At 37.6% G+C, this 26338-nt stretch overlaps 1 protein-coding gene across 7 annotated transcripts in view; it reads right to left on the bottom strand.

Moving 5' to 3' along the window:
* The window catches only part of KLF12 (Kruppel like factor 12), a 443387-nt gene that overhangs the window by 125154 nt on the left and 291895 nt on the right, over positions 1 to 26338 (bottom strand). For all 7 annotated transcript variants that reach the window (XM_032610840.1, XM_032610842.1, XM_032610838.1 and 4 more), the window contains one exon: positions 24337 to 24883. In XM_032610840.1, coding sequence (XP_032466731.1) covers positions 24337 to 24883 — 547 coding nt within the window. The remainder of the gene's footprint in view (positions 1 to 24336; positions 24884 to 26338) is intronic.

The following is a 26338-nucleotide window of genomic DNA, read 5'->3' on the forward strand; positions in this document are numbered from 1 at the left end:
GGGAGAAAGGAGAGAATAAGGTAGATAAAAATTCCTGGTTTCGTTCTGGGGCCGGGGCGGGGGAGACAGGTAACAAAAATAAATAGATAAGAAAACCACATCCTCTGTTAGACAGTGCCATGGAGAAAATAAAACAGGGAAGGGAGGGTAGGGGTCGCTGAGAGGCAGGCTGACAATTTCAGACAGGGGGGCCAGGAAGGTCTCACCGAGAAGGCGACACCTGAGCCAGGACCTGGGGGAGCTGAGGGACGCTTGTAGATGTCGCTTATTTATTTCGGTGGATGGGGTAGGATATTCCAGGCAGAACAAACAATAGGTGCAAAGGCTCTGAGGTGGGAGCAGGTTTTACGTGCCTGAGGACCTGCAAGGAGGTTATAGCTGGAGCTGAGACACGGAGGGCAAAGTGCATGAGGCCAGACAGAGGAGGGTGGGCACGAAAGCCTTGATGGCCAGTGGAAGGATTTTGAGTTTTGTTCTGGGTGGGAAAGGAAGCCACTGGGAAAGATTAAGTAAAAGGATGACAGGATCTAAGTTACGTCATTTGATCAGGATCACCCTGGCTATACAAACACAGGGGGAGATCCAGATGGAGATACATGCCGGAGAATCATCAGAGATATTAATATTCCCTAAAAACTACACTAGCTTTTCTCTCTTTGGTCACCTCATGCTGGCCACACACAGTCAATTAAAACTTAGGTAGAACTTTATTACCTGCAGGGCTATGAAGCACGCTTTTCATAATACATTTGTACAACTGATGTTCTGACCTCATTTGGTTTCAGAGTATCAGTTGCTCAAATACATACTTGATTTTTCTAGCATATCAAGATAGATGATGAGAGAAAAACACATAAGTAAATAAAGCTTGACTCAAAGGATGGTGGACTCCAAGATTAGAACCAGCTCTCCTGGGTCCCACTCTACTTACTGATGTTTCCACTACGCTCTGCTTCTTACTTTCTTTACTTTTGTTACTGCTAATGTAACTATACCTCTACATAGTAGTAACTGTGATTGTTTAGATAACCCCCAATGGAGATTTAAAAATCCAATCAATTATGCAAATCCTGGGATGTTGGTACTCTGCAGATACAATACGCAACTTATTTTTTTTCCCAATTCCTCTCTGCACATGTGTCAGTGTTATGGCTTCTGCCCCCATTATATTAAAAAATAACCTCATAATGTTCTTATAATCCCCTAGTGCAAGGTCTCCTTCTCAGTGATAATGCCATCGGACCTCTCTGCACCTTTCAAGACTGTTGGTTATCTCTCTTCATTTTTCACTTGCGGCCTCTTCTTGAATCTCTCTCCTGCCTTGATTTCAGGAGTGGGCACACTGAGGCTTGCCACCTGATTTTTTTTTTTTTTTGCTATACGCGGGCCCTCACTATTGTGGCCTCTCCCGTTGTGGACGCGCAGGCCCAGCGGCCATGACTCACGGGCCCAGCCGCTTCACGGCATGTGGGATCTTCCTGGACTGGGGCACGAACCCGTGTCCCTTGCATCGGCAGGCAGACTCTCAACCACTGCGCCACCAGGGAAGCCCTCCACCTGCTTTTATAAATAAAGTTTTATTCCAGCATGCTCATGATTTTGTCTCTGGCCGTTTTAGGGCTCAGACGGCACAGTTGAGTAGTTGTCACAGAAACCATATGGCTCGCCATAAAATACCGCCTGGCCTTTTGGAGAAAGCATTTGCTGACTCTGCTGTAGACTGTTTAATTCTCTTGGGTCTCTCTCCCTCTTACCTTCTTCATCTCCTCTCTCTGCATATACCTAAATGTTAGTTACCCCTTCAGACTCCACTACCTACCTTCTTATTTCTGCCTCTCTTTATTGGTGACCTTCTCAGTAATTCCAGACAATTCCACAATTTCAATTACTATCTCAGTGGAGATGAACACCAAATTCATGTTCCTGTCTCTAACCTCTGCCCTAAACCCCAGTTTATTTACATTTATATTTCCAGCATCCTACTTCACCTGACTGTCGGAAAGTCATTTCAAACTCCGGTCCTATACCTCTTTCAAGTCTCAATGGAAAGACCCATCATTCTCCTGGTCACCCAGGTTCAGAGCTCTCATCATTTCATGTGTGTCCCTTCATTCAACCAGCTGCTAATTGCTATTGCTTTTACCCCACAATTTTTCTCGAGCCCCTTCCTTTCTTTTCATAATAAACTCAATATCTCCCTCAAAGTACTGCTACATAAATTTGTCTTCTATAGTATTTCTCTAGTAATTAAACGAATGCAGGACTTTCCTCAAATCACTCATTTGAAAGCCTTGAATTTTCCCCACCACGTCAACAAATAAGGTACAGCAGCGCCCACTAACCATTCTACAATTTCATTTTTCATTTGGAACACTTATGTGTCTTATCTGCAAGGCCCCTGAATCCAGCTACATATGGGTATTCCCTTCTAACCACAATTCAGTCAACAAAAAACCTTCCTTCATCAACCTTCTTTTCATTTTCTAAAAAAATATAAACTTTCCTTTTTAAAAAATACCTATATTTTGTACTTAAATATTTTCATGGCACTCTTGCACTTCCCATTTTGAATTATACTTAAGCATGTACTTATTTTACATCCCTTTTTATTCCATCTACTCCTTGAAAGGAGAGACCACATTGATTACATTCCCTTGTACACAGTCAAAAGTAACATTTACTGATGAAGATGATGGTAATAAATGCAGATCTCTACTTGAAATGATCACAGTGGTTCCCAGCTGGCAAAAGATTCAGCAGTATAATGATAAAAGTGTATATTTCACATTTTATTTTAAAAATTACATTCTGGCTTATATTCTAATATTAACATTTGTGGGGGGAAAGTCACAATCATTAAATTTCTATTCCTCTATGAAGTCTTAGATAATTCTATATATTTTTTGGTTTGTATAGGTCACAGGGTAACATGGGAATGAAAATGTTCTTAGTTTTTCTTCACTTTTTAAGCTAAATTACATTTAACAGGCTTTTCTTTCCTCCCAGGAAAATATTTTAAATACATCAACATACCTATCATTTCTATAATATGAGTTACTGCTTGGAAACTGCAAAAAAGGAATTCAATGCTGTAAAATACAGCTTAAAATTAATGCTTGTTGAGATCATCACAACAGCAACTAGGGTTTCATTTTCTAAAGAATCATGACTAAAACTACTTTTCTTATTTATAACAAGAAAATGAATAGAGGTTTACAGTTGTCTTGTGTTCATAAAAAGCTTTTGTGATTAAAAAGAATTCATAAAATTTTCCATTAATAAGTGGGGTTTTACTTACACTAACCTTATGTAACTCTCCAGAGTCAGCCAAGAGCCCTGAACTCTAGGAGTCCTCTGAGATATCACTATACCACTATTTCCCACTACCTTTCCATTTTCTCAATTCATTACAACTGCTCGAAACCCAACCTAACCAGCTCCAATTGATTTATTCAAAACTGAATCTACTTTAGTCAGAGATGATTTAGAATACTTAATAATAAAGTGAATTTGTGGTGAGTACATATGGTGCATAATGAGATCATCAAACTCAGTTTCATCTGTAAGGCACAAAGAAGATGATTTTAGGCATTAATCTGTGGCATTTTAATTCACTTTTCTTCTTTCACTTAGTTGGTCTCTCTGCTCTGTGTTTTCTGGTTCGTCACCTGGGTACAATTGAATCTTGCAAGAAACAGATCGAGATCTGATATAATGATTTTAATACCACTAAATCATAATCCTCAATTTAAATATAAGGTGCTTAGATATAAGAAAAGAAATACTTCAGAAATGGCAGAAAATCTACCTTGAACTTAAGAGTTCTGTTTCTATATCAACTAAGCTCTGTATAGTTAGTTGGCATGGAAATGACTTACACTTACAAAGAAAGATTTTTTGCTAGTTTCAAAGTAAAAAGGTTAAAAAAGTGGGCACATAAAAGTACCATGGCATGTTTCGAATCAATGTTGCTATTGCTTCTTACCCCTCTTTAAATGGTTTGCTTTCCGTGCCTCATTTTACAATATACTTAAACCTGCCAGATTAAAAGTAAGTCATGGGGCTTCCCTGGTGGCTCAGTGGTTGAGAGTCCGCCTGCTGATGCAGGGGACACGGGTTCGTGCCCCGGTCCGGGAAGATCCCACATGCCGCGGAGCAGCTGGGCCCGTGAGCCATGGCTGCTGAGCCTGCGCGTCCGGAGCCTGTGTTCCGCAACGGGAGAGGCCACAACAGTGAGAGGCCCGCGTGCGGTAAGTCATGATATGTAACAGTGATTTAATTCATCCTATTAGACATACAGTAGACCTTTGGAATTCTTGAAGATTTGTTCCAAGACTAGTAAAAATCCTCAAATTTGTAATTTACTGACACACGCTGTTGGGTCTCTCTACAGCTTTCAAGACGATTGGTTACGCCTCTTCACTTTCACTTCCATCCTCTTCTTAAAACTCTCTCCACCCTTGGCTTTGGGAATGGGCACACTTCTCCACATACCCTGTAATACATTTCCATCCGGAGTTATATACCTCTTGTGCACACCTTCCCATCATATTTTTAAAAATTTTATTAAAGTTTTCTTTCTCATTTAGCAATTTACCCACATACCCACACACACGCCTCTCCCCGCAGCAACTCACTAGCGTTACTGTGTGGGCCACAGGTAGAGAGCACAAAGCATCGCTGAAATGAGTCCTGTAGTTTGGAGGCTCAGGCAAGAACTGACTCCCATGTTGACGTGACTTGTTAGAAAAAGTTTTAACTTATGACTCAGCAAAATATAGGTACTACATAACAGACTTGTAGGGACACTTGTGAAAAGCCAACATCTTAGATGTTCTACCTGTCAATGCCAGGGTCTACTGTGTTAAAATCCCGAAAAATAATTTTTTTTACGAGGGCAAAAGTCAGTGCTAACTCTTCTCTTTGCAGTGCATTGTTTGGCTTCATCCTAACCTGGGATGAATAACTACTCGAAAATGACCTGTAAATATCTTTGGGCCAAAAAGCAAGTATTGTTACGATTTCTTCCTCTGTTTCAACCTAGGCTGAAGGATGTGTTTGCTCACATCCTCATTTTATGCAAGCTCCAAAGAGAAATATTTGCTCTGCAAAACTGGATTAAAGGTGTTTTCCATATCAATTCTATGTTTGATATGCTTTTAGAAGAAAGGACAATTCTATTAGTTCCCCATAACCCCTAAGAAGCATGCATTCTCTGTTTGGGGGCTTTGTTTGTTTTTAAAGAGATGTTATTTTGATGCTTTGCCAAAAAGCCCCCCTTGGGGATGATAAATTACCTAGCCTCTGAGATCCCCACCATCTGGAAATGGAATCATAACTTCCTTTGGCTTCGGGTACAACCACTACTTTGGGGCTCATTTGCACAGACCCCTTCCTGAGCACATGGTCAGGGAAGGAGCCCATACAGGCAGGTGGCGCTCTCTCCAGAAATGACTCCAAGAACAAGGTCAAACTCATAATTCTACCTAGAGACATGGTCAGGGAAGGAGCCCATAGAGGCAGGTGGCGCTCTCTCCAGAAATGACTCCAAGAACAAGGTCAAACTCAAAATTCTACCTAGAGACAGGCCAGGTGAAACAATATATGCTAATTAATACATGCTATATTGGAAAAGGGTGTAAAAGGCATACACTTGTCTTTTTAGCTTTCTTAACTTTCAACTGGGTTTACACTAACTTGTTTACGAAAGCCCATCTCGGTTCTGTGAGGAGAAGAAGATAAGGGCTATCGTAGAGGGTGAGGTCTCAGACTTTCCCAAGCCAATGTCTGGTAGATTGCATCATGCTTGAGGTCAGTATGCTTAGATGTTAAACAAACACAAATATTCGATATTGTTTTCTTTGAATATAGTAATAAAGAAAAATAGATTTTTCTTTTTGGTAAAGACTACTGACATTTATGTGTGGATGACTTCTAAAACGTATAATGCTGTAACAGTGTGCATTCTGAACATCATCTACCCAGATTCCCTTCACCAAAGCTGCCAAAGTCACCTCCTCAGCACTAAGCATCAGCTGGCCCTGAGGCCAAGCAGAGAGCTGAGAAGCCCGGATGGCTCATTATAATCCATGCACATTAGTATGCTAAAAACAGAGCTCTTCCTCTGTGTCTACCCCATTCACACGATAAATTAAATAAGATGTCAAGGACCAAAGCAACTAGTCGGTACTGTTATTCCATTTTTCTCCTTCAACCACTCCAAATCCTGAAAACTGTTTCCTCCCATTGTCTCTCCCATCCAACCATCTTTGACATAAAAATCACAGTAAGATCCGTTTTTGACCCACCTCCTAGAGAAACAGAAATAAAAACAAAAATAAACAAATGGGCCCTAATAAAACTTAAAAGCTTTTGCACAGCAAAGGAAACCATAAACGATGAAAATACAACCCTCAGAATGGGAGAAAATATTTGCAAATGAAACAACTGACAAAGGATTAATCTCCAAAATATACAAGCCGCTCATGCAGCTCAATATCGAAAAAAGAAACAACCCAATCCAAAAATGGGCTGAGGGCCTAAATAGACATTTCTGCAAAGAAGATATACAGATTGCCAACAAACACATGAAAGGATGCTCAATATTAGAGAAATGCAAATCAAAACCACAATGAGGTATCACCTCACACCGGTCAGAATGGCCACTATCAAAAAAATCTACAAACAATAAATGCTGGAGAGGGTGTGGAGAAAAGGGAACCCTCTTGCACTGTTGGTGGGAATGTAAATTGATAACAGCCACTATGGAGAACAGTATGGAGGTTCCTTAAAAAACTAAAAGTAGAACTACCATACGACCCAGCAATCCCACTACTGGGCATATACCCAGAGAAAACCATAATTCAAAAAGACACGTGCACCCCAATGTTCACTTCAGCACTATTTACAATAGGCAGGACATGGAAGCAACCTAAACGCCCATGAACAGATGAATGGATAAAGAAGATGTGGCACATATAGACAATGGAATATTAGCCATAAAAAGAAAGAAAACTGAGTTATTTGTAGTGAGGTGGATGGACCTCACTACAAATAGTCTGTCATACAGACTGAAGTAATGCAGAAAGAGAAAAACAAACACCGTATGCTAACACATCTATAAGGAATCTTAAAAAAAATGGTTCTGATGAATAAAGGAATAAAGGATAAAGATGCAGACGTAGAGAATGGACTTGAGGACACGGGGAGGGGGAAGGGTAAGCTGGGACAAAGTAAGAGAGTGGCATGGACATATATACACTACCAAACGTGAAACAGATAGCTAGTGGGAAGCAGCCGCATTGCACAGGGAGATCAGTTCAGTGCGTTGTGACCACCTGGAGGGGTGGAATTGGGAGGGTGGGAGGGAGACGCAAGAGGGAGGGGATATGGGGATATATGTATACATATAGCTGATTCACTTTGTTATACAGCAGAAACTAACACACCATTGTAAAGCAATTACACTCCAGTAAAGATGTTAAAAAAAAAGAAAGAAAAAAAATTTTTTAAAAGGAAGATAAAATAGGAAGTGCCATCTCACATATGACCCAACAGTTGCTCTCATACACTTACTTATAAAATTTGAGTTAAATTATTTACGGCTTTTTTTTTTTTTTTTTGCGGTACGCAGGCCTCTCACTGTTGTGGCCTCTCCCGTTGCGGAGCACAGGCTCAGCGGCCATGGCTCACGGGCCCAGCCCTTCCGCGGCATGTGGGATCTTCCCGGACCGGGGCACGAACCCGCGTCCCCTGCATCGGCAGGCAGACTCTCAACCACCGCGCCACCAGGGAAGCCCCTACGGCTTTTCTTTGATGCCATTTTTATTTATGAAATTCCACACACATATATGATAATCACCTATTTATTCTCCCAAAAGATTAAAAAATCTCAACATTCACAGTATATCTTTCAGATCATTAAAAAAAGTAAAATATCACAGAAAGAGTTGACTCTTTCCGTTTTTTCCCCTATTTTGTTTCCCTCTTCCATAGTGTCCTAGTGTATATGTTTTAATGCTGTAACTCTACTCTGTATATATCAATGAACAACCACCAATGCAGTTTTGCTCTATAAAAACCGTATATAATATCATATTCTACAATTTCACATTACACTTGAGATTTATTTATAGTCTTTTCATTTAAAATTCTGCTAGTCTAAAGTCATTCCATGTATATCTTCTCCCAAACACAAGAAGGACTCAGCCCAGTGAACATTCCCGCCTTCCCCAAGTTCTTTTTCATTATAGTCCAAAATTCTGGTTCGTGTCACTGTTAGGAGTTAATTAAACTTTCTCTCTTCCTGCAGACATTTATCTCTATTTTAAAAACCAGTTCTAAGCTCACCTTCCCTTTCAGGTTCTTTTCTTCTTTCAAAAACATATCCTTTAGTTCTTTCAGCATATTTGTGTGGGTGGTAAATTTAGCCAATATATGTTTGAAATTTTTTTTCATTTTACTGTCAGTTGAATTGACTTTTGTTGAGAATAGAATTATAGGATCCCTCACTCCGTGCTTTGAAGAGACTACGGGCATTGCTTTCCAGCATTTGTTGTTGTTGACACCCTCTGTCATTCTTTAATTCCTTTGTAGAAAAGCTTTTGAGATTTTCTTTATAACTCATGCTTGACAGTTTCCCTGCGATGTGTCTAGATGTGGATTTATTTTTACTGACTTGTCTATAGTCTAGGATTCATGTCATCCCTTAATTCTCCAAAGTTCTCAGATCTTCCTCTGAATACTGCTTTTTTGAATATCGTACTCTATCTATTCCTATTTTATGGAAGTTGTTTTAGATAAATGTTGGAATACTTTAATTCATGCCCATAACTTTTCTATTTTTGTCAATTTTTTTTTTTACTTTGCCTTGTTTTCTGGGTAAAATTCTCAGTACAGTCTTTCAATTCATATATTCTTCCACTGAAGAACTTTCTCAACATTGCCAAAACAAGAACCTGGGAACTAGCCTATTTTTTCATTCATCCTTGACATCCATTTGGGCAATGAGTTCTGTCCATCAGATGTCCAATTCATACTGCCTCTGCAACGGCCTTTGTGAATTCTTACCTGGCTTCCCAAAACAGCCTCCTAACTTTTCTCTTTTCCTTTATTGTCACTATATTCAGTCCTTCATCCACAAATTTGAATATTACCATGTCACTCCCATCTACTTACAAGTCTCTCTCCCTATAGTGTTTGGTAAATACAAACTCTTTAGTTTGGCATACCAGGGCTGTGATGACCAGATCCATGGATACCCCTGGAACCCCATTTCCATTTCTGATAAATACCCTTCACTTGAACCATACCAACCTATCTACTTGTATAATCTCCCTATCTACCAGGATGCAGTATATGCTCTTTCATATTTCTAGGACGTTGCATCTTTTTTTTCAATTGCCTTTCCTTCCTCATTTATGTGGATAATACAAGTAACACTTTCCTCTGAGAAACGCCCTTCTCCTGAAGTCACAACCACCCCCTTCCAACTCCCCAGCTTCGTGCTCCTTTATGATATATCACCGTGAGTCTACACTTATCTGTATTACAGCACTCGTCTTACTATAGTTGTCTCCTTCATCCACTTGACTATGCACTTCTTGCGGGCATTGTCTGTGCATTGAACTTGTGGCTGAATAATAAATGTACATTAATCAAATGAGTAAGTGAACGGAAAGGAATACATTGGATAATTCCTGGGTAAGGCAAAAGTTTAAATAAAAAAGAATTAAATATTTTTTTAAAATTTTAATCTGGTAGTTCAAATTTATTTAGTTTTGGTAAAAGAATAAGAAAGCAAGAAAGAAAATAAATGGTTTTTATACTCATCATGTTCAGTCAATAATTCATAAATATGAAGACTTTTTCCCCTATTTAAATGGCACAACATAGGGAAAAAAATTCAAGAAGTTTATATAATGAGTCAACTAATTTCATTTAGTTTACAAAATATTAAATACAACAGTTTCTAGGTGGTATCATTTTATAATATGAGTATATATACATACATACGTCTCATGTATTTATATCTATATATACATGCTTAAATAAGGTACAGTTCCAAGCTCTTCTTTGAGTGCATTCTAACATGCCCAGATAAGACATGACCACTGCACCCTGTACCTTACAAATATGCAGAGACCCTCTAAATAAACCACCCACTGGCTGAGGTATGGAATAAGTAGTGTTAACAAGCAGAGTCTAAGTGTGACAGCTTACTCCTGCCAATTAAGCATAACTCTAGTCTCAGTGCTTACCATAATAAAAAATACAGAGCATGACACTGAAAGATCACTATAAACCGTTCAGTGGCTTACTTAGACTTATGAACTGAAAAAGTTGTAACTTTCCACTTATATCAGATAATGCAAAATTCTACAGGTAAAACTAGTTTAAGTTACAGCTGAAAAAGGGTTTACTTTTTAAGTGTGAGGGGCTTATTGTGGTGATTAACATAAAAAATGATCACAACGGGCCGAGGAAGGAAATAAAGGGGCCTGTTAATAAGTTGTCCTACTTGCAAGGTAAATAATGAGGTAGTAAATGGGAGGTATATAGTACCTTGATTACTGTAGATCATACCAATGGGCACAACGATGCCAGGAAGCAAGGGCTCACCAGTTAGTGCCCATTTGTTAGATGAGAAATGGGTCATGTTCCGTGACAACCATGACTCCGAGAATATACTGGAAAATATTTACTTGCTATCATGTATCATGGTACGGATCAATTTTGGAAAGCATACAAGATATTTTACTCTCTGCTAAACTTCATAAAAATAGTAAGAGAACTACTGAAACAAAAACATAGAAAAATAGTATATGAGACTCTGAAGAGAAACTGACACAAAAACTGGAAAATGTCAGATCTTACTCTGAAGCTATTCTCTGTAACCAAACACACATTTTATGGAATTTATTTTCCAATTCTAAAGAAGGCATTTTGGAACATCTGCTACATAAGCTAGGATAATTCTAAAGCTGTAATGTTGTCCTGATTATTTGCTATTGACTAGTGCTCAGAATTTTATTGAACTCATTAATCTAAGAAAAATAAATATAATTATAACGATACTAATAAACGCTGGCTGTATCTTTATTTTGTAGTTTCCCCTTGTGTTTTTCAGAAAATAACCACTACCAGAGCGAGGCAAGACAGAACAGGCACATCTGTGTTGTATATGTCTGTCTAAGCAATTCCCTGCTCACGAGAGCTCCAGGCAGGAACCAGATATGTCGAAAAATGACACAGATGTCGATCTCTGAAACTCAGTGAGCCACACTTTGACAAAATTTCCCTGCACCTAGGAAATGTTAACCTATAGCTCAAGGCTGTTGTTTTCAGTGCTGCGAGATGCTGGAGAAAATGGAAGTACATAGTATGGTACCATAATGTCAATATTTAGCAACATGGAACTACCTCATGCATTTCATATACATATTTGATTTTATTTATTTATTTTTTATTTTTTTAAAGTTTAAGAGTGTATAGCATTGTCTTTTTTTTTTTTTAATTTATTTACTTATTTATTTTTGGCTGTGTTGGGTCTTCGTTTCTGTGCGAGGGCTTTCTCTAGTTGTGGCAAGCGGGGGCCACTCTTCATCGTGGTGCGCGGGCCTCTCACTATCGCGGCCTCTCTTGTTGCGGAGCATAGGCTCCAGACGCGCAGGCTCAGTAGTTGTGGCTCACGGGCCCAGTTGCTCCGCGGCATGTGGGATCTTCCCAGACCAGGGCTCGAACCCGTGTCCCTTGCATTGGCAGGCAGATTCTCAACCACTGTGCCACAAGGGAAGCCCATACTTGATTTTATATATAGATAATTTCATATGCAATATTTTACACCTTGACAGAAATAAAATGATTTAAAAATACAATGTACCTAATTTGAAAAAATATGAAATTGGGCTATATAATATTGACAAATTTTCTAGATAACTAAGGCATACCTTTTTAATTATGGCAAAGTATGGCAAAAGTATTAAAAAGTTGTGATTTTATTCGAGGCTCTATCACTAATAAGCTGTAACCTTATAAGAAGTAGAGGAAGGTACATGAGTCTCAGTTTTCTTATCTGTAAAAGACAAGCAATAATACCTATACACTGGTTATACTGTAAGACTTAAAGATGATTGATGTATGTAAAGCACAAAGAACATATAAGCATTCAATTAAGGTTAATTATTTAAATGATTTTTAGTAAATACAATATTTATTACATACTTTGTCTCCTACTTCAAACAGACTGACCATAATTCAGCCCTTCCTTCATTACTAATGGTCATTATTTCAAAAGCAATTATTATGCTGTAATAAAGTATTACCTCCAAGGACTCAAGAGCTGTGTAAGCCTATTTACTGCAATCCCGAAAGACCTTGCTGTGATTTTTCAAGTTCTTATCTTAATAATAATTTTGACACCTCCTTTGTTAGCTGCCACACTTTTGCCCTAAGTCCACCTACAGATGAAGGGAATTTCCTATTTTGACAGGGGGGTTGGCAGATGAGAATCTCAGAGGGTTTTGAGCATCTGTAGATTGGTAACGCAAAATCAGTAACTTCTTTTCCTAAGGAAAACTACAGAAAGTGAAATGCTACAGTTTTTGTGGCTATTGGGAATACATAAAAAAATCTATTGAGACAACATTTCAGGGGACATGAGTTATAAAAATAAAAATTGAGAAATATACCTCTCCTATATTTTTCTTTTGCCATTTTTATTCACTATTTCCTCTCTACCCACAGCAAGAAGAGTCATATTCACAAAGGATGTAAGAAGTACATCTAAACTAAGAGTTAAAAGGCTTTCTCTTTCAGAGAAGGAGAATCTCAGGTCCTCCTCTATAAGTAATTCATAGTATATATCACGTATGCAATGTATATGTTATACCCTATGCCATGTGTATGTGTGTGTGTGTGTGTGTGTGTGTGTGTGTGTGTGCCTTATAGCCTAAGATTCAGTAAAGCTCCACTATTCTTCATTCTTTACATACCCTTCATTCTCTGTCCTCATTGTTCACTCTTTTCCTTGGCTGGAATACTTCTGCCTACTCCAAGTAGCAAAGCCTTATGCTTCTTTAACTTCCACGTCAAATGCTACCTACTTTACCTTCATTATAACATATGACTTCCTCCAGAGTCTAATTCATGTTCTTTGCAGATTTACAACCTAAGTCTCTGGAAGGTTTCCTCTGTTTTAAAGGGCTCTGTGTTTATAGAGGACTGACAAAACATCTACTCCTAACAAAGGCCACACCAGAGATGATTAGGGAGCTCTTGGATTTAGCACAGATGAGACAAAAATGTAATCATGAAATTGACAAATCCTTCTAAATGCAGAAAATTTGAAGCAATTTAGCAAAGCTCTTTTAGATTTGTGCTTGGGTTTGCTTAATATACCTTTAAAATTAGAGATTGGTGGAAAGAAACGAAATCTTTGTTTTATGGCTGCAGCAAACGGGCCCCACCATGGTAAAAATGTCATTATTCTTTCTCACAAAGAGACATTCGGTGCATAGTGCAAATAAAAGTAGCATTTTCCTTCTACTTAAGGTTCCTTAGATGAAACTTATGTTTTTAAAATGCACTGCAAACACCAAAAACTGATTATACCGTTATCAGCTTTTAAATCAAAACAGCTTGCTATCTGGTAAGGACAGGAGAACTGGTCGATTTATTTCATAAAACTTTATGTACAAAGAGACAGTGTCTATGAACTTCATGGAGAAGTTCAATATAGAGTCTGGAGGGGTAATTTTTATTACAATTTATAGTGGGATTATCCATACTCCACAGTCTTCAGATTTTATTGAGATTTTATGGTACTGTGATGCTGACACAGTTAACTGCAATGGGATAGGAGGTGTAATTTGTTTCACCTTGACTGGGAAATGAAATTGGCATTACTATTACATAAGAAACCTCACAGACTCTATTAATTGCCTGGATCCAATCAAAGCCATTATTTATCCTAGTTTCACAGGCAAACTATTTTACCTGAGAGTAAAACAATAAATAAGAACTGGCTGTAATTTTCATACAGCGATATCTTTTCATTAAGACTGTTCAGAAGCCATAAGAATATGTCTCACCCACAGGGGTTCAACTCCAGAAACCATTAAAACCTAAATCATATCAAGCATCTATAATGTACCACCAAATATTATTCTTCAGTATTAAATGAAATGAAATAAAACAAACTTGGGAAACAGTAGAAACAATACACTCAAAAACACCAGGGAATTACAGATGGCCCACTGACATGAGAGAGCAACAGCTCTGGGAATGATATTCATTCATTCTGCAAACATTTATTGTTCATTGTGTGCCAGACATTGGACAAAGCAGTAAGGCCACGATATAGATATTATAATAAAATTTTATATTATATATATTTGAGCCACATATACTGAGCCAAGAGAATATATTTTACATATATGTATATCTATGTGTATGTGTATGTATATGTTTATATGTATGGCATCAATTGTAATACAATTTGGTATGTGTCTTTCTAGAAGAGAAGGCATCTGAACCAGGTCTTTTTCCAGAGAAAGAACAGGCTGTCCAAGAAAAGGAAACTACATGGATAAAGGGAGAGTTGTCATCATGAAAAGCCATGGAAATGGTGGCTGAGACATGAGACATATTCAGTGGAATGGCAACAGCCTGGCGGGGAGGGGTGCTAGGATCCACGCTGTGAGGATATGAGAACCCTGCCGGTTTCCACTTTATGTTGTTGCTTCTTCTACTTCACCATACAGGGGAAGGTTCCTTTTATGTTTAGGGTTTAGGACTAGAGACCAACATTGGCCATGGCATTCTAACTGAGCACCTCATATAAAACACTGCACCTATATTAATTAATTCATTTGTTCATTCACTAAGTATTTATTGAACATTTACTAGTGTCGGGCACAATGCAATGTGTTGAAAACATTGTAGCTAATGAGGCCCAGATGGATTTTGGGAGATGTCAGCCTATTTCATCCTGTGAGTGAGGATTTATAATAATATATACTGCATTATATAAGCAACTACAGTTTTTGTCAACAGAAAAGTTTATTCTTATTGTAGGTCATCCCAGTCCCACTAGATCTTTCTCACACTGAGAATCTGAGAAAACCATCCACGGGAATATCTTTCGAATTCTACTCCGTTTCCACTGAGCTTTTCCTAAGTCCCTAGCTATTGAGAAGGCAGTTCTCTGATGAATTCTCCAAGGGCTACTCCCAGTTACCAGTTTCACCGAATTCTCCTAGTTTCTGTCTTCCTGCAGTCCTGCTCTCCCAGACATAACTCTCTTTTTATTTTTTCTCTGTGACATTCAATAAAACTTAATAGTTCACAAGTCGGCATATACGTGCGCCCACTAACCCAACAAACACAATCCATAGTTACAAAAACAAACTAAGCAAAGATACATAGAAAGTAGCATTTCATTTCTACTAAACAGAAGTCACATACAAATGTGCAGGATGGGAAGTAGGACAAGTGAGTAGAAGGGATGCTTCTTAAAACAAAGGAGATAAGTTAGGTTTCGAATTCATGTTCGAGTTTCACTTTAAAGGAGCATATTCACTGAACTCCCTGACAACCCTAAACCAGCTGGGAAAACCCGAGAGCAATCATAGAAGAAATAACTTGATTCCATAGAGTTCCTCCAACTCTTTCCGTTCACAATATTTTAAAATCCCACCACTAGATGGCAGTACAAAGGCTATCATTTTCAATATAGGTTGCTTAGTTCCATAATACATCACTTCTGGGATAGGTGATTTGGTTACATATAGAAGAGAAAGAAGAATCAAGCTTCAAGAAAAGGTAGAATGGTGAAGGGTAGAGGGAGATGGAGAAGGACACCTGGGAGAAGAAAGAAGACAGAAAGGGAGGGGAGATGGGAGAGTGAGAGGGTAGAGAAAAGAAGGTGGAATCAAGAAGGGTATTCGAGAGGGAGATGGAAAAAAAGAGAAAGGAAGAGGGGAAAAAATCTGAATTAAAGGTGACGGAACTCCATGTAGTGTCGTTCAAACTTCTGAGACAGGAACTACAGTAAGAAATACGTATTTCAATATGACTCAGTACACAGACAGTATACAGACACACACAGTACTGCATTTGCATGTATGGAAGTAAAAGTTTCATGATATAATACTTATTTGGGTGATACTCTCATATCTCTTAATCAATTCCATCCTATTTAATTTCTTTAAAATGCTGGTTATAAGCTAATAAACTGATTTCAAGATTCATCAACAGGAAAACGACTCACAGTGTGAACAGTATCATTTTAGTGTATTGTACACTAAAAAGCAGGCTTTTGAGAGAAGTTATTTTAAAAATCGCCATAGTGACATTTCTGGCCATGTAACTGGTCCATAAGACATTTGTTGATAAAATGAAGAAAAACGATGGTGAAGACCCCTGGTCATGAAAAACACATACAACTGGCCAATGATCAAAGCAGCATTTCCCCCACATGAAGGTGGCTGGAGGAAAGATGGAGTACGTAATGATAACTCTGTAAATTGGTAGCTCTTCTTTTATTTATTAGACAGAAAGACAAATATCAATTTGTTCTTTTCTAAAGAACACAAAGTGGAAGAACAGTTAATCAAATTCTCCATTAACAATGGAGAGCGGGCAGAGAGAAGGGGCTGAGAAAATAGTAACAGAGCTTGGAATAGAAAAAGAGTTATTGTTGAGGGAGTGAGAAAAAATCGGGAGACAGAACCCACAGCCAGAGGGTTATAAATAATTAAAAAGCCAATTTAAAACAGTGCTGGCAAGGATTCTAAGACCAAGTTTCCCTTTTGGATCTTACATTCTTCCTTCTTTCATTTGTTCTTTCCAGGTCTTAAGAGTCACTAGGTAAAATGCCCATTTGCAAAAAATAACTATATCTATATAGATATATCCAGATAAGGATAGATATCTATATCTCTCCATATATAGATATATCCATCCAGTACCCAAAGGTTTCTTGCAATGAGTATATAAGTCCAAACATCATCAAAAGAATCCTATAAATACCTGCAATCTGATATGTAAAATAAGAATTTCCTTGCAGCTTAACAGCACCTGTACTATTTGAAATTAGAAGCTTTATATTTAAATAGAACATCACTTCAGGAGAGAAAAAACTTGTTCTTAAAAAAGGAAACTATAGAGGAAAGGCAAGGTATTATATTTCAAGATCCAGTATGTTAATGTTCAGTGTGTTAAATATTATCAGAGAAAACTTTTCAGGTGTGGTGAAAAATGAACATAGAGACTAACCTTAGACTAAATACTAGTGATATATCACATTTAAGCATCTATTTAAATATAAATTAGACCACTTTATCATAGGAGGCACCCGACCTAACAAATTAAAATGGTGTGCTAGGTATCACTTTATAACAGAATGGACACAAATTCCACTTTGGTAACCCCTTGCTTTAGCTACTTTATCTATTTAATGGGTTTGTCTCCTGTCTATTATCTTTGCTTCCTTACATAATATCTATCTCTGAATGAAGTATCACCTCTCTCTTAATGTGGATCCCCTCTGCAGGCCATACTTTTTGCTCTTCTTTTCCCCTTTGTAATTTTATTTACTATTTAACTGCGCAGGGGAAAAGCCAAACTCATTCCTTGACATTTTACAGTTTACATTTACAGTTTTCTCTTTCTGCTAATTCTCTTAGAACAGAACATACAATTTCTGTCTCCTCTCTCAAGACAGTTATTATCATCAAATTTTAGACCCAACCCAGTCTATGCCAGATAAAACAGAGGAGTCGACAGATTGTGGGTATTTCAGATAAACAAGAGCATAAGAAGCCATTTTTTGGATGGAATCCATTCAACTTCCTATGGATGCCCAGAAGTGAAAAAATACAGATAAGTTTCTACTCCTTGTTGAAAGTCAGGTAAAAACAAACAACAAATGACCAACGTTATCTATATAAAATATTCTGACCTCCTATTTAAAATTCAGTTTTTCATAAATATTGGCTGCCTTTCTATTTGACATGTTCCTGTCTTATAATGACAGTAATAAAACACTCACGTCCTATCAAAGTCTAAATTCAAGAATAATAATAATAAAAAGTCAGCAACTATCCAGACCTGCTTCCCAATAAGCAACATTAAAAAATTAACAATAAAAGATTGAGTAACTAGATGGTTTGTCAATAGACATTAAATTCAGATTTAAAATAGGAATCTCTATCTAGTAGTTATCATACTTAATTAAGCATAAGTAGAAGAATACATTTACCAAAGGGAGCTGTGGTAGTTCAATCACTCAAGAAGCCAAGACAACCATATACATGAGCATAAGTCAGCTGCCCTGGACTATTCTGGTCCTATGGACAGATGACACCAGGAATCCATTGAATGGTGAACTAAAAGAGGACAGTCATGTGTAAGGTAGACAGGAGAAGCAAGTCTGTGACAAAATGAACCTGGACCTGAAAAAAGATACCACAAACATCAACGCTGGGAAAGCTGACAGCAGAAGAAAACTGGCGACACAAAGAGATCTGAAATGCAGAGTTTCATGGGAGCAAAACTCCAGCTGCATTAGACGGTCAGGAGCTACAGTCACAACCTCCAACCAGCTCTGCAGCAATCACTGCAATGACCAGGTTTCCCTTCACAAGTATAAATGGCCTAGGACTAAAAATACACTTGTGGCTTCTTTCTGTGGGCTGCTGAGAAAAGCAAAAGCCTATAGGAAGAAATGGGGTTTGAGTATTTCAGATTTGCTCGCAGCCACGGCCCTTTGAAATTCCTGAACCAGTGCTATGGGAAAAAGGTATAGTTTTGGAGGATTCCTCACTTCATCTACAAATAATATAAAAACAACACGCTTTTATTAAAGGAGATGACGAAAGAAATGACATGCTCACATGGCTGCTGGCTTCTTAGCAGCGGTAACAACATGCTCTAGTCAGACATCTGGGGGAAAAAGTACTTTAAACTCAAGGACTTTATCCTATAAATATATGGGCAGGAATAATGCACTTATGACCCATAATGAGTTATTTTTCAAGTATGACACCATTATAATAAAAAGTCTTGATGCAAGAAATATGTTTTGTAAAACTTCTGGTAGGCTGGGCTGCCAGGGTTGCATTTTCAGGAAAAAGAAAAGTGGCTGCATAGGAAACGAGCTGAGCTTCTTCCGCTGGGCAATCTCCTATTTTACAGTCACGGGGACATCCGGTGGGTTTGGGTGGCTAAGGAGAAGACAATATGGGGAAAGGGGGAGAAGACAGACCAACAGACCATCTATATAACGTAGTGAAGAAGGATGCAATAGTGGTCGGGGAAGAAAATTGGGCAACAGTGAAATACCCAGCTGGCTTTTCAGTTCTGGCTGTTTCAAAGCCACCGGTCAATCACACCTTGGCTCGAGCCTCATTCCTGGGCATCAAGGTGATATTACCTATTCCTCTAGCTACATGGAGAAAGGACTAGCTCACATATGGGAGGGAGAAAGTAAATCCTTTCTTTTTTAGCTCTTTAGTTGGATGGTCACAGACTGGTTACGGCCTTGCTCTTTAAGTGTTCTGCGTTTCTGAAATGTAATATCTATTAATATTCAATTATAAAAATGTCTTTAAACAACAAATTATTTGGGGGTTACCTTTTTCTTTTAATTATTCTGTACATTCCAGTATGTGGTGAATGAGAAATGTTTGACCTTATATTCCTATTAATGCTGGTATCGTTTTTATAATTCTCAGTGGAACCCACATTTTGCTGAACTTCTGTTTGCTTTTCATTATCAATCCTAGATCATTATCTGCTGTTTTTTGCATTTTCTTTCCTTTTCCATTATGTATCTTTTTTCCTAAAACTTGTGTCAATCTAATAAATTGACGTTAGAATTTGGGTTAATTACTGCAAGATGCAGGTTACTTCCACAAAATTATATAAGCAACTAACGTGCAATTAACAATTTTGCTTCTGTAATTCTTCCCTCTCTAGAATTACCCATTTTCAACTGTCTACTGGATTATTCTTGATCTCATTCTTGATCTCATCATTATAGCAAATATACTATACTTTCTGCCTCTTTTAAAATTCCTCCCTTGAGAGCGTAAATGCCTCTCCAGCTATCATGCCATTTCTCCAAAACTCTTCCAGCAAAACTACTCCGAAGAGTTGTCTAGACTTTGTCACCCCTGTCTCACCTCCCATCTGAACATGAACTCACTTCAGTCCGCCCTTTGTCCCCACCACTCCACTGACACAGTGTCACCAGTAAACTCCATCCTCCCAAAATGCTCCATTCTTAGTCCTTATTTTATGTGGCCCCTTAGAAGCTTTTGATACATTTCATGAGTCCCTTGGTAAAACGCTCTCTTCACTTGCATTCTCTTAAACACTCTTTCCCTCACCTTAATAGTGGATCAAAAGGAAGGAAGGAAAAGAGAACCATAAAAGTGCCTACTTCTCCATCAAGGCAGTAACAAACCAATCACTTTGCTTGTGATTTGTTTTTTTGACCTTCTATGCTTCCTGTTGCTAAATATCTGTAAAACCTAATGAAAATCTCCTGGGAAATCTACCAAAAACTTCCCCAGGCTGAAATGAAATTCCTTTACAAGGTCAAATAATCCCTTTAGGGTCTTGTTTATAAATAACAGGTCTCAGCTTCCGCTGAGAGCCTTCTACCCCTCAGCACTATCACTTCGAAGGGCTAACTGCTACTTTGTCCTGTATCAAGCAGAAAAATGTCTTCCTCTGGAGAACTTCTCTGACAGCATCCCTCTGATGGCTCTAGTCTACACTGTGTTTACTGTGCCTTCCAGAACATCATGCCATTTTCCTTCATATCACATTCAAGACGCAACTGAGATCTGTTGGTGCCCTGGGCTAGCTGACAACTTGCCATTCCTTTAGACCATATTCCATAGATACTGGATAGGCTGGAGTCCTCTCCTCATGAGAATGCTTTTTCACATCCAAGCATACCGTGCGGAAGTTCCAGCCCACCACGCTCCCAGGCCCCGAACACCCGCTTCTGAGCATAACAGCAAAAACATTTTTTCCAACCACATATAACACCCTGTATGAAAATACTTTTGTCATATACAACTTTCTCTCTCTGCAGTTATAATTAAACTCTTTGCCCTAGGCACATCCATGGCTGGTCTACATTTTAACCCAACTCTGTCTGCAGTTATCAGTTAATTGTACGATTTTTCTGTCTGAGGTCAAAGTCTCCCAGTAGACTACAAGCACTCAGATAGAAACAGCATCTGTTTTGCCCAACACTATGTCTCTGGTGCCAATAAAATGCTTGATCCATAAGAGATGCTCAATAAATACTTGAATGGACAAATGACTCAATTCATGGTATTTTAGATACAGATGTATTCATTCACAGTCCCTTGTGTAGTGTGACGTAAGGTAATCTATTTCTCTACCACAGACCAGATATGTTCTACCACCTTTAAAGGTAATTAGCTAGTACAATCACCTACATTTATAAGAGTTCGTTTTGTATTTTTATTAGTAGCATTTTGAAAAACCAACTCCCCCATTGTATTTTCTTTTGCTCATCCACACCAGATATACAAGTCCTATTTGAGAGTGGAAATAGGGCTCCCTTTATCACCCAGCCATTTCATTGCTGGCCCAGTGCCCAGTGCATATGTGCAAAATACAGACGTGAGGAATCACTGAAATGCCCTTTCCTTTATTCATTCTGTGAGGCAGGCAGATCTCCTCCATTAGAGAATTTTACCATCATCTAATTAATCAATTAAACAATAAAAAACTTATAAAATGTGTAGCAATATGTGTAGAATGTGGGGAGTATAAAAACTTAATATAAACTAATAAACATAGAAAGTATGGGATTTTCCAGACAATTTCTCATCCTAAACACTCATCCCTTATAATTTGTTGTAACAACTTTGAGAAGCATTTCTATACCAACTTCTTGGAAACAGTTTTTCACTTTTAAATTCAATAAGTCTTTTTTCCTCCAACTTTCTGTTTTTATAAGACAGAGGAAAAATTTCTGAACATTATTGCTTCAGGTATTTTTTTTGGGGGGGATATAATAATGATAAATAACTGCCAACATTTATTGACAGTTGATCAGTGCTAGACATTTACACATAAGCTCTTACTTTATCTTCCCAATAATCTTCAAAGATATATACTTTTATTCCCATTTTATCACTGAAGAAAATAAAGATTAGTGAAATTAAATAACTTTGCCCAGTTATTGCCCAGTCCAAAGCTGGAAGTGAGGGAACTAGGATGCTAACCCATACAACCTTGATCCCAAATCTCATGCTGTTAACATCCACATTATAGTTTGGTGTGTTTATGGTTATATAAATGTTTACTCTTGATATGAGGAAACTACTGAATAGAAAACACTGCATGAAACTAACAGATATACTCATGTAGAGAACAAATTACAGCATGAGTCTTACTTAACACAGTTCTTCTGCAAAGATAAATTTTCCAGAAAATTAAATTTTGGCAGCAAACTTTAAATAAAAGTAATCTCTCCCATCAAATAATGGCAAATCAAAGAGACATCTCTTTTGTTTCCTTCATTAGAGCATGGAAATTGTAAAATCACGTCATGAACAGTGTTAAGATCCTTATGAATCACCTTCACAATAAAAGCAATATTTTTCATGTGTTATTGTAAAAAGATTGGGTTCTATGGTATACACATATATAATGTAATACGCAAGGTTATAATTTTTCTAGTTGTTAATTCCTAATTCTTAAAAAATTTAAAGCACATCTGTAAATTATAAAAGAAAATAAATACCTAATGTGGCCTTTAGTTATGTTATTATTATTTGAATCAATTAGCTCACTTGGATCAGAAGTATTAGTAATATCAAAGAAGGGTCGACTCAAGAAAAATCTATGTAAAGACTCACTTCTTCCTCTTTTTCTTCTACCTGCTCACAAAGATGGTGGTGGGACTACTTCCTGGCCTTTGCCCATAAAAGCACCAAAAGAAAAAATAGGTTGTCAGGTAAGCAGAGCATCTGGATCTCAAGTTTGCAGTTTAAACCTCTGACTGCTGTAAAGCACAAGATTTTTCAGGTGGTAAAACTGGGAAGATGAAACTTGTCATGTGCTATGAAGAAACTCACTGCAGATAAAATAGTAACTTGCAAAAGATGAATGCACAATTCTGTAATGTATGTTTGCAAAAATTTCTCCAGGTTCACGACCAAATGTTATTCCTATGCACTGAATCCCACCTTATATAAGAACCAAAACAACTATGCTTACTAGTATTTTACACGAAGGCAGTGTTTTATGTATTCACCCATCGTATTTTAATTATGGGCCTCGGAAGTAATATGGTATCAAAGCAAAAAGTAATGCAATCTAAGTCTTAATCCATCATCATTTCTAGGCTCTGAAGACAAAATACACACATATGAGTTGATGATTATAGGCATTTTACATCTCTATAGAAGGGTGGCTTATTTTTTTAGATTCATAGAAAGGGAAGAAAAAATCAACACCATGATATTATTACAATTCCTTCTATTTAAAAATGAAACAAAAAGAACTTAGAAGAAGAAAAATAACTTCATGATCAGTTAACTAGCATATATAGTTAACTTGGTATTATTACATACAGTCATGTAACAAAGTATCTTTCTGCCTTCTAACCCCCAGAAGGAAATATTAATACTGCATTTTGAATTATTTCTATCATATGGAGGCTTCCTGCTATTTAAAATAAAAACTTAGACTTGTATGAAGATAAGAACTCAAGCTACATAACACATTTGTAGCCAAACACCTAACTTTAGAATTACTTTAATGGCGACTTAATTTACAAGTTACTCAAAAGTGAATGATCAGGTTCCAACCACTGGAACTTCCTGGAATTTTATATTATTGCCAGACAAGTAAGTTCCAGCCTGAACAACTGAAAGAAGAAACATCCTGACACACTTTGTAAAAATTTCACAGTGGTTAACCTCCACGAGGGATTTACACATTTACATCTCACAAGCAGTTACGCTGACTATAGATTGAACTTTCTATTTGCGCACTTGAAGGTAAAAATATTTTGCAAATTTAGGTATTTGAATTCTGACATTAAATGACTTGATACATAGAAATATGGACTAAGTAATACTGAAGCATATACCTATATAAATATGAGGTTAGTTTCTACTAAACTGTGCTCTACTCAGCAGTGGATCAGCTGGTTCCTTTGTCGTTCTGCACAGAACTTCCTTGGATGTAGTGTGTTTGCCTACGACTTGGGGTCCGCTCACTGAATAATTGAAGAGTTACTGCTGAAATAAATCAAGGCTTGCTTGTGTCTCTTACCTTTGCCATGGCTTCTCCCATCCTCCAAAAGTGGTACGACGATAGTGTTGTTCACATTTCCAGGTGACCGCACAGCTGTGTAGACAACAGGCACCGACTGGACCACCACGGGGATGCGGTGAACGTGACTCAGTTTGTTAGACTGTAAATTCATGGGACTTGAAGGCGGAACGGGATGGATAATGTGCAAAAACTGCTGGCCTCCCACACCGGAGGCAGAGGCAACAAGGGGCCCTGGAGTTAATACCGTTGACGAAGATGATGCTGAAGATACTGATGTTATAACAGTTGGGGATGAGGCTGGACGACTAGAAGACGACGAAGAGGTTGAAGTTGAAGAAGGGGAGGAGGCGGACGCTGTCATGGAAACGGGGGAGGAGGAAACGGCTGTGGGGGATGTCCTGGCTTTGTTGATGGACAAGTCCACTGGCTCAGTTTGTGTCTGGAAGTGATCTACGCATAACGGGTCCTCCGGGGGTTCCCCTTTCACATTATTTAGCAACAGGGGAACAGCTTCCATATCGGGGTAGTTGTGGACGTTTGGAGACTGTGGGGAGAAAAATAGAGGTATGATTGATGACTTGAATGTTTTTAAATTTTTCTCTTATTGCTACAGAACATTAATTCGCTCTCCAAATATCTGAAGAACCGCTCGGACAGTCGTCATAATTAAAGTGGGGAGTACAAAAGCACAACAGAGTAAGACGATTGGGAGGGCGACAGACATCATTGTCAAAATCCAGGGAAATACACTAAAACAGGGCATAAAATTCTCCAACCTCCCACACCCGTTTGCTAAATTATTGAATACAAGCCATTTCTAATAACTGGATTATAACTGAGCTCATAGCAATGAAAAAGTTTTTCTCAAAATAATATACAGAAATACTACAACAGGTATTTTTAGGAAATAATTTTAGGAAAAGCTTATTCTGTAAATCTTAAGTTGCCTATGCTTGTGCTGTGTAATTTAAGACAATGATAATAATTTTGTCCAAGTTTGTATTCATGCTTTCAAGTTTTAATGAGCAAAATTTAATAATAAATAATAATAAAGAATCCAAGATTCCACCCAGACTAATGGGCTCCGTGTGTTATTACTGAGCACGAATATAATTTAATTTTATACCTATTCACTCATAAATTCAAGAAATAGTTACTAAATGTCTATTTCCAAGGCCTAAAATGGCCCCCAAATTAGCAGGTGTCCGTCTAGCCTTAACAGAGAGTTAGACTACAAAAGATTATTTTTGGTTATATCTAATTTGACCAGGCTAATGTAGACATTATTGTTCTATTATATGAAGACCAAAACCTTTTTTTTTTCAGCCTCACTATGGTATGAGAACAACAATGCCTAAAATTATATTAATTTGGTTCATTTCATTCTTTGTTTAATAAAAGATTTTGGTTTGCTAGTCCCCTCAAAGCTTGAGCATACACTTAAAGGAACAAAACATGCTTCTTCAAGTCTTTCTTTATAGAATATAAATTATAGCTCCATTCAGGAAATACAATAGTGCAAGGGCATTTTATTTAGCAACAATGAGAAAAGAAAGAAAATAAGCTGAACAACGGCACCAGATCAATAAACAGGAAAATGGGTTGATGTTTTATTGGTTTTTTTTTTTTTTTTTTTTTTTTGCTTCTAAGCTAACATGGTTACTTACCCACCAAAAGAAAAGAATTAGAAAATATCAAAATGAAGCATCCAAATATCTACTGCATAAAATTCTAAATGACAAGATTTCATTACATGTGCTGAAATTGAGAAGTAAGAATTTAAATATTCTCAGATATTAAGAAACAAAAGAAAAGAAACACCATAAACAGAGCAACTTTTATAAAAAGCTATTAGCATTATCTACTCTTCTAACTAGAACACTATTTCAATTCGCACACAGTATTATCATTTAATTTCTCTGCAGAACAACGTAGGATGTTTCTTATTAGTATGTCATACCCATATAGAAATTCTTTGTTGAGGCTGCTTTCATAAAAT

Source organism: Phocoena sinus, chromosome 18 (assembly GCF_008692025.1).
Source record: "Phocoena sinus isolate mPhoSin1 chromosome 18, mPhoSin1.pri, whole genome shotgun sequence".
NCBI classification, from domain to species: Eukaryota; Metazoa; Chordata; class Mammalia; order Artiodactyla; family Phocoenidae; genus Phocoena; species Phocoena sinus.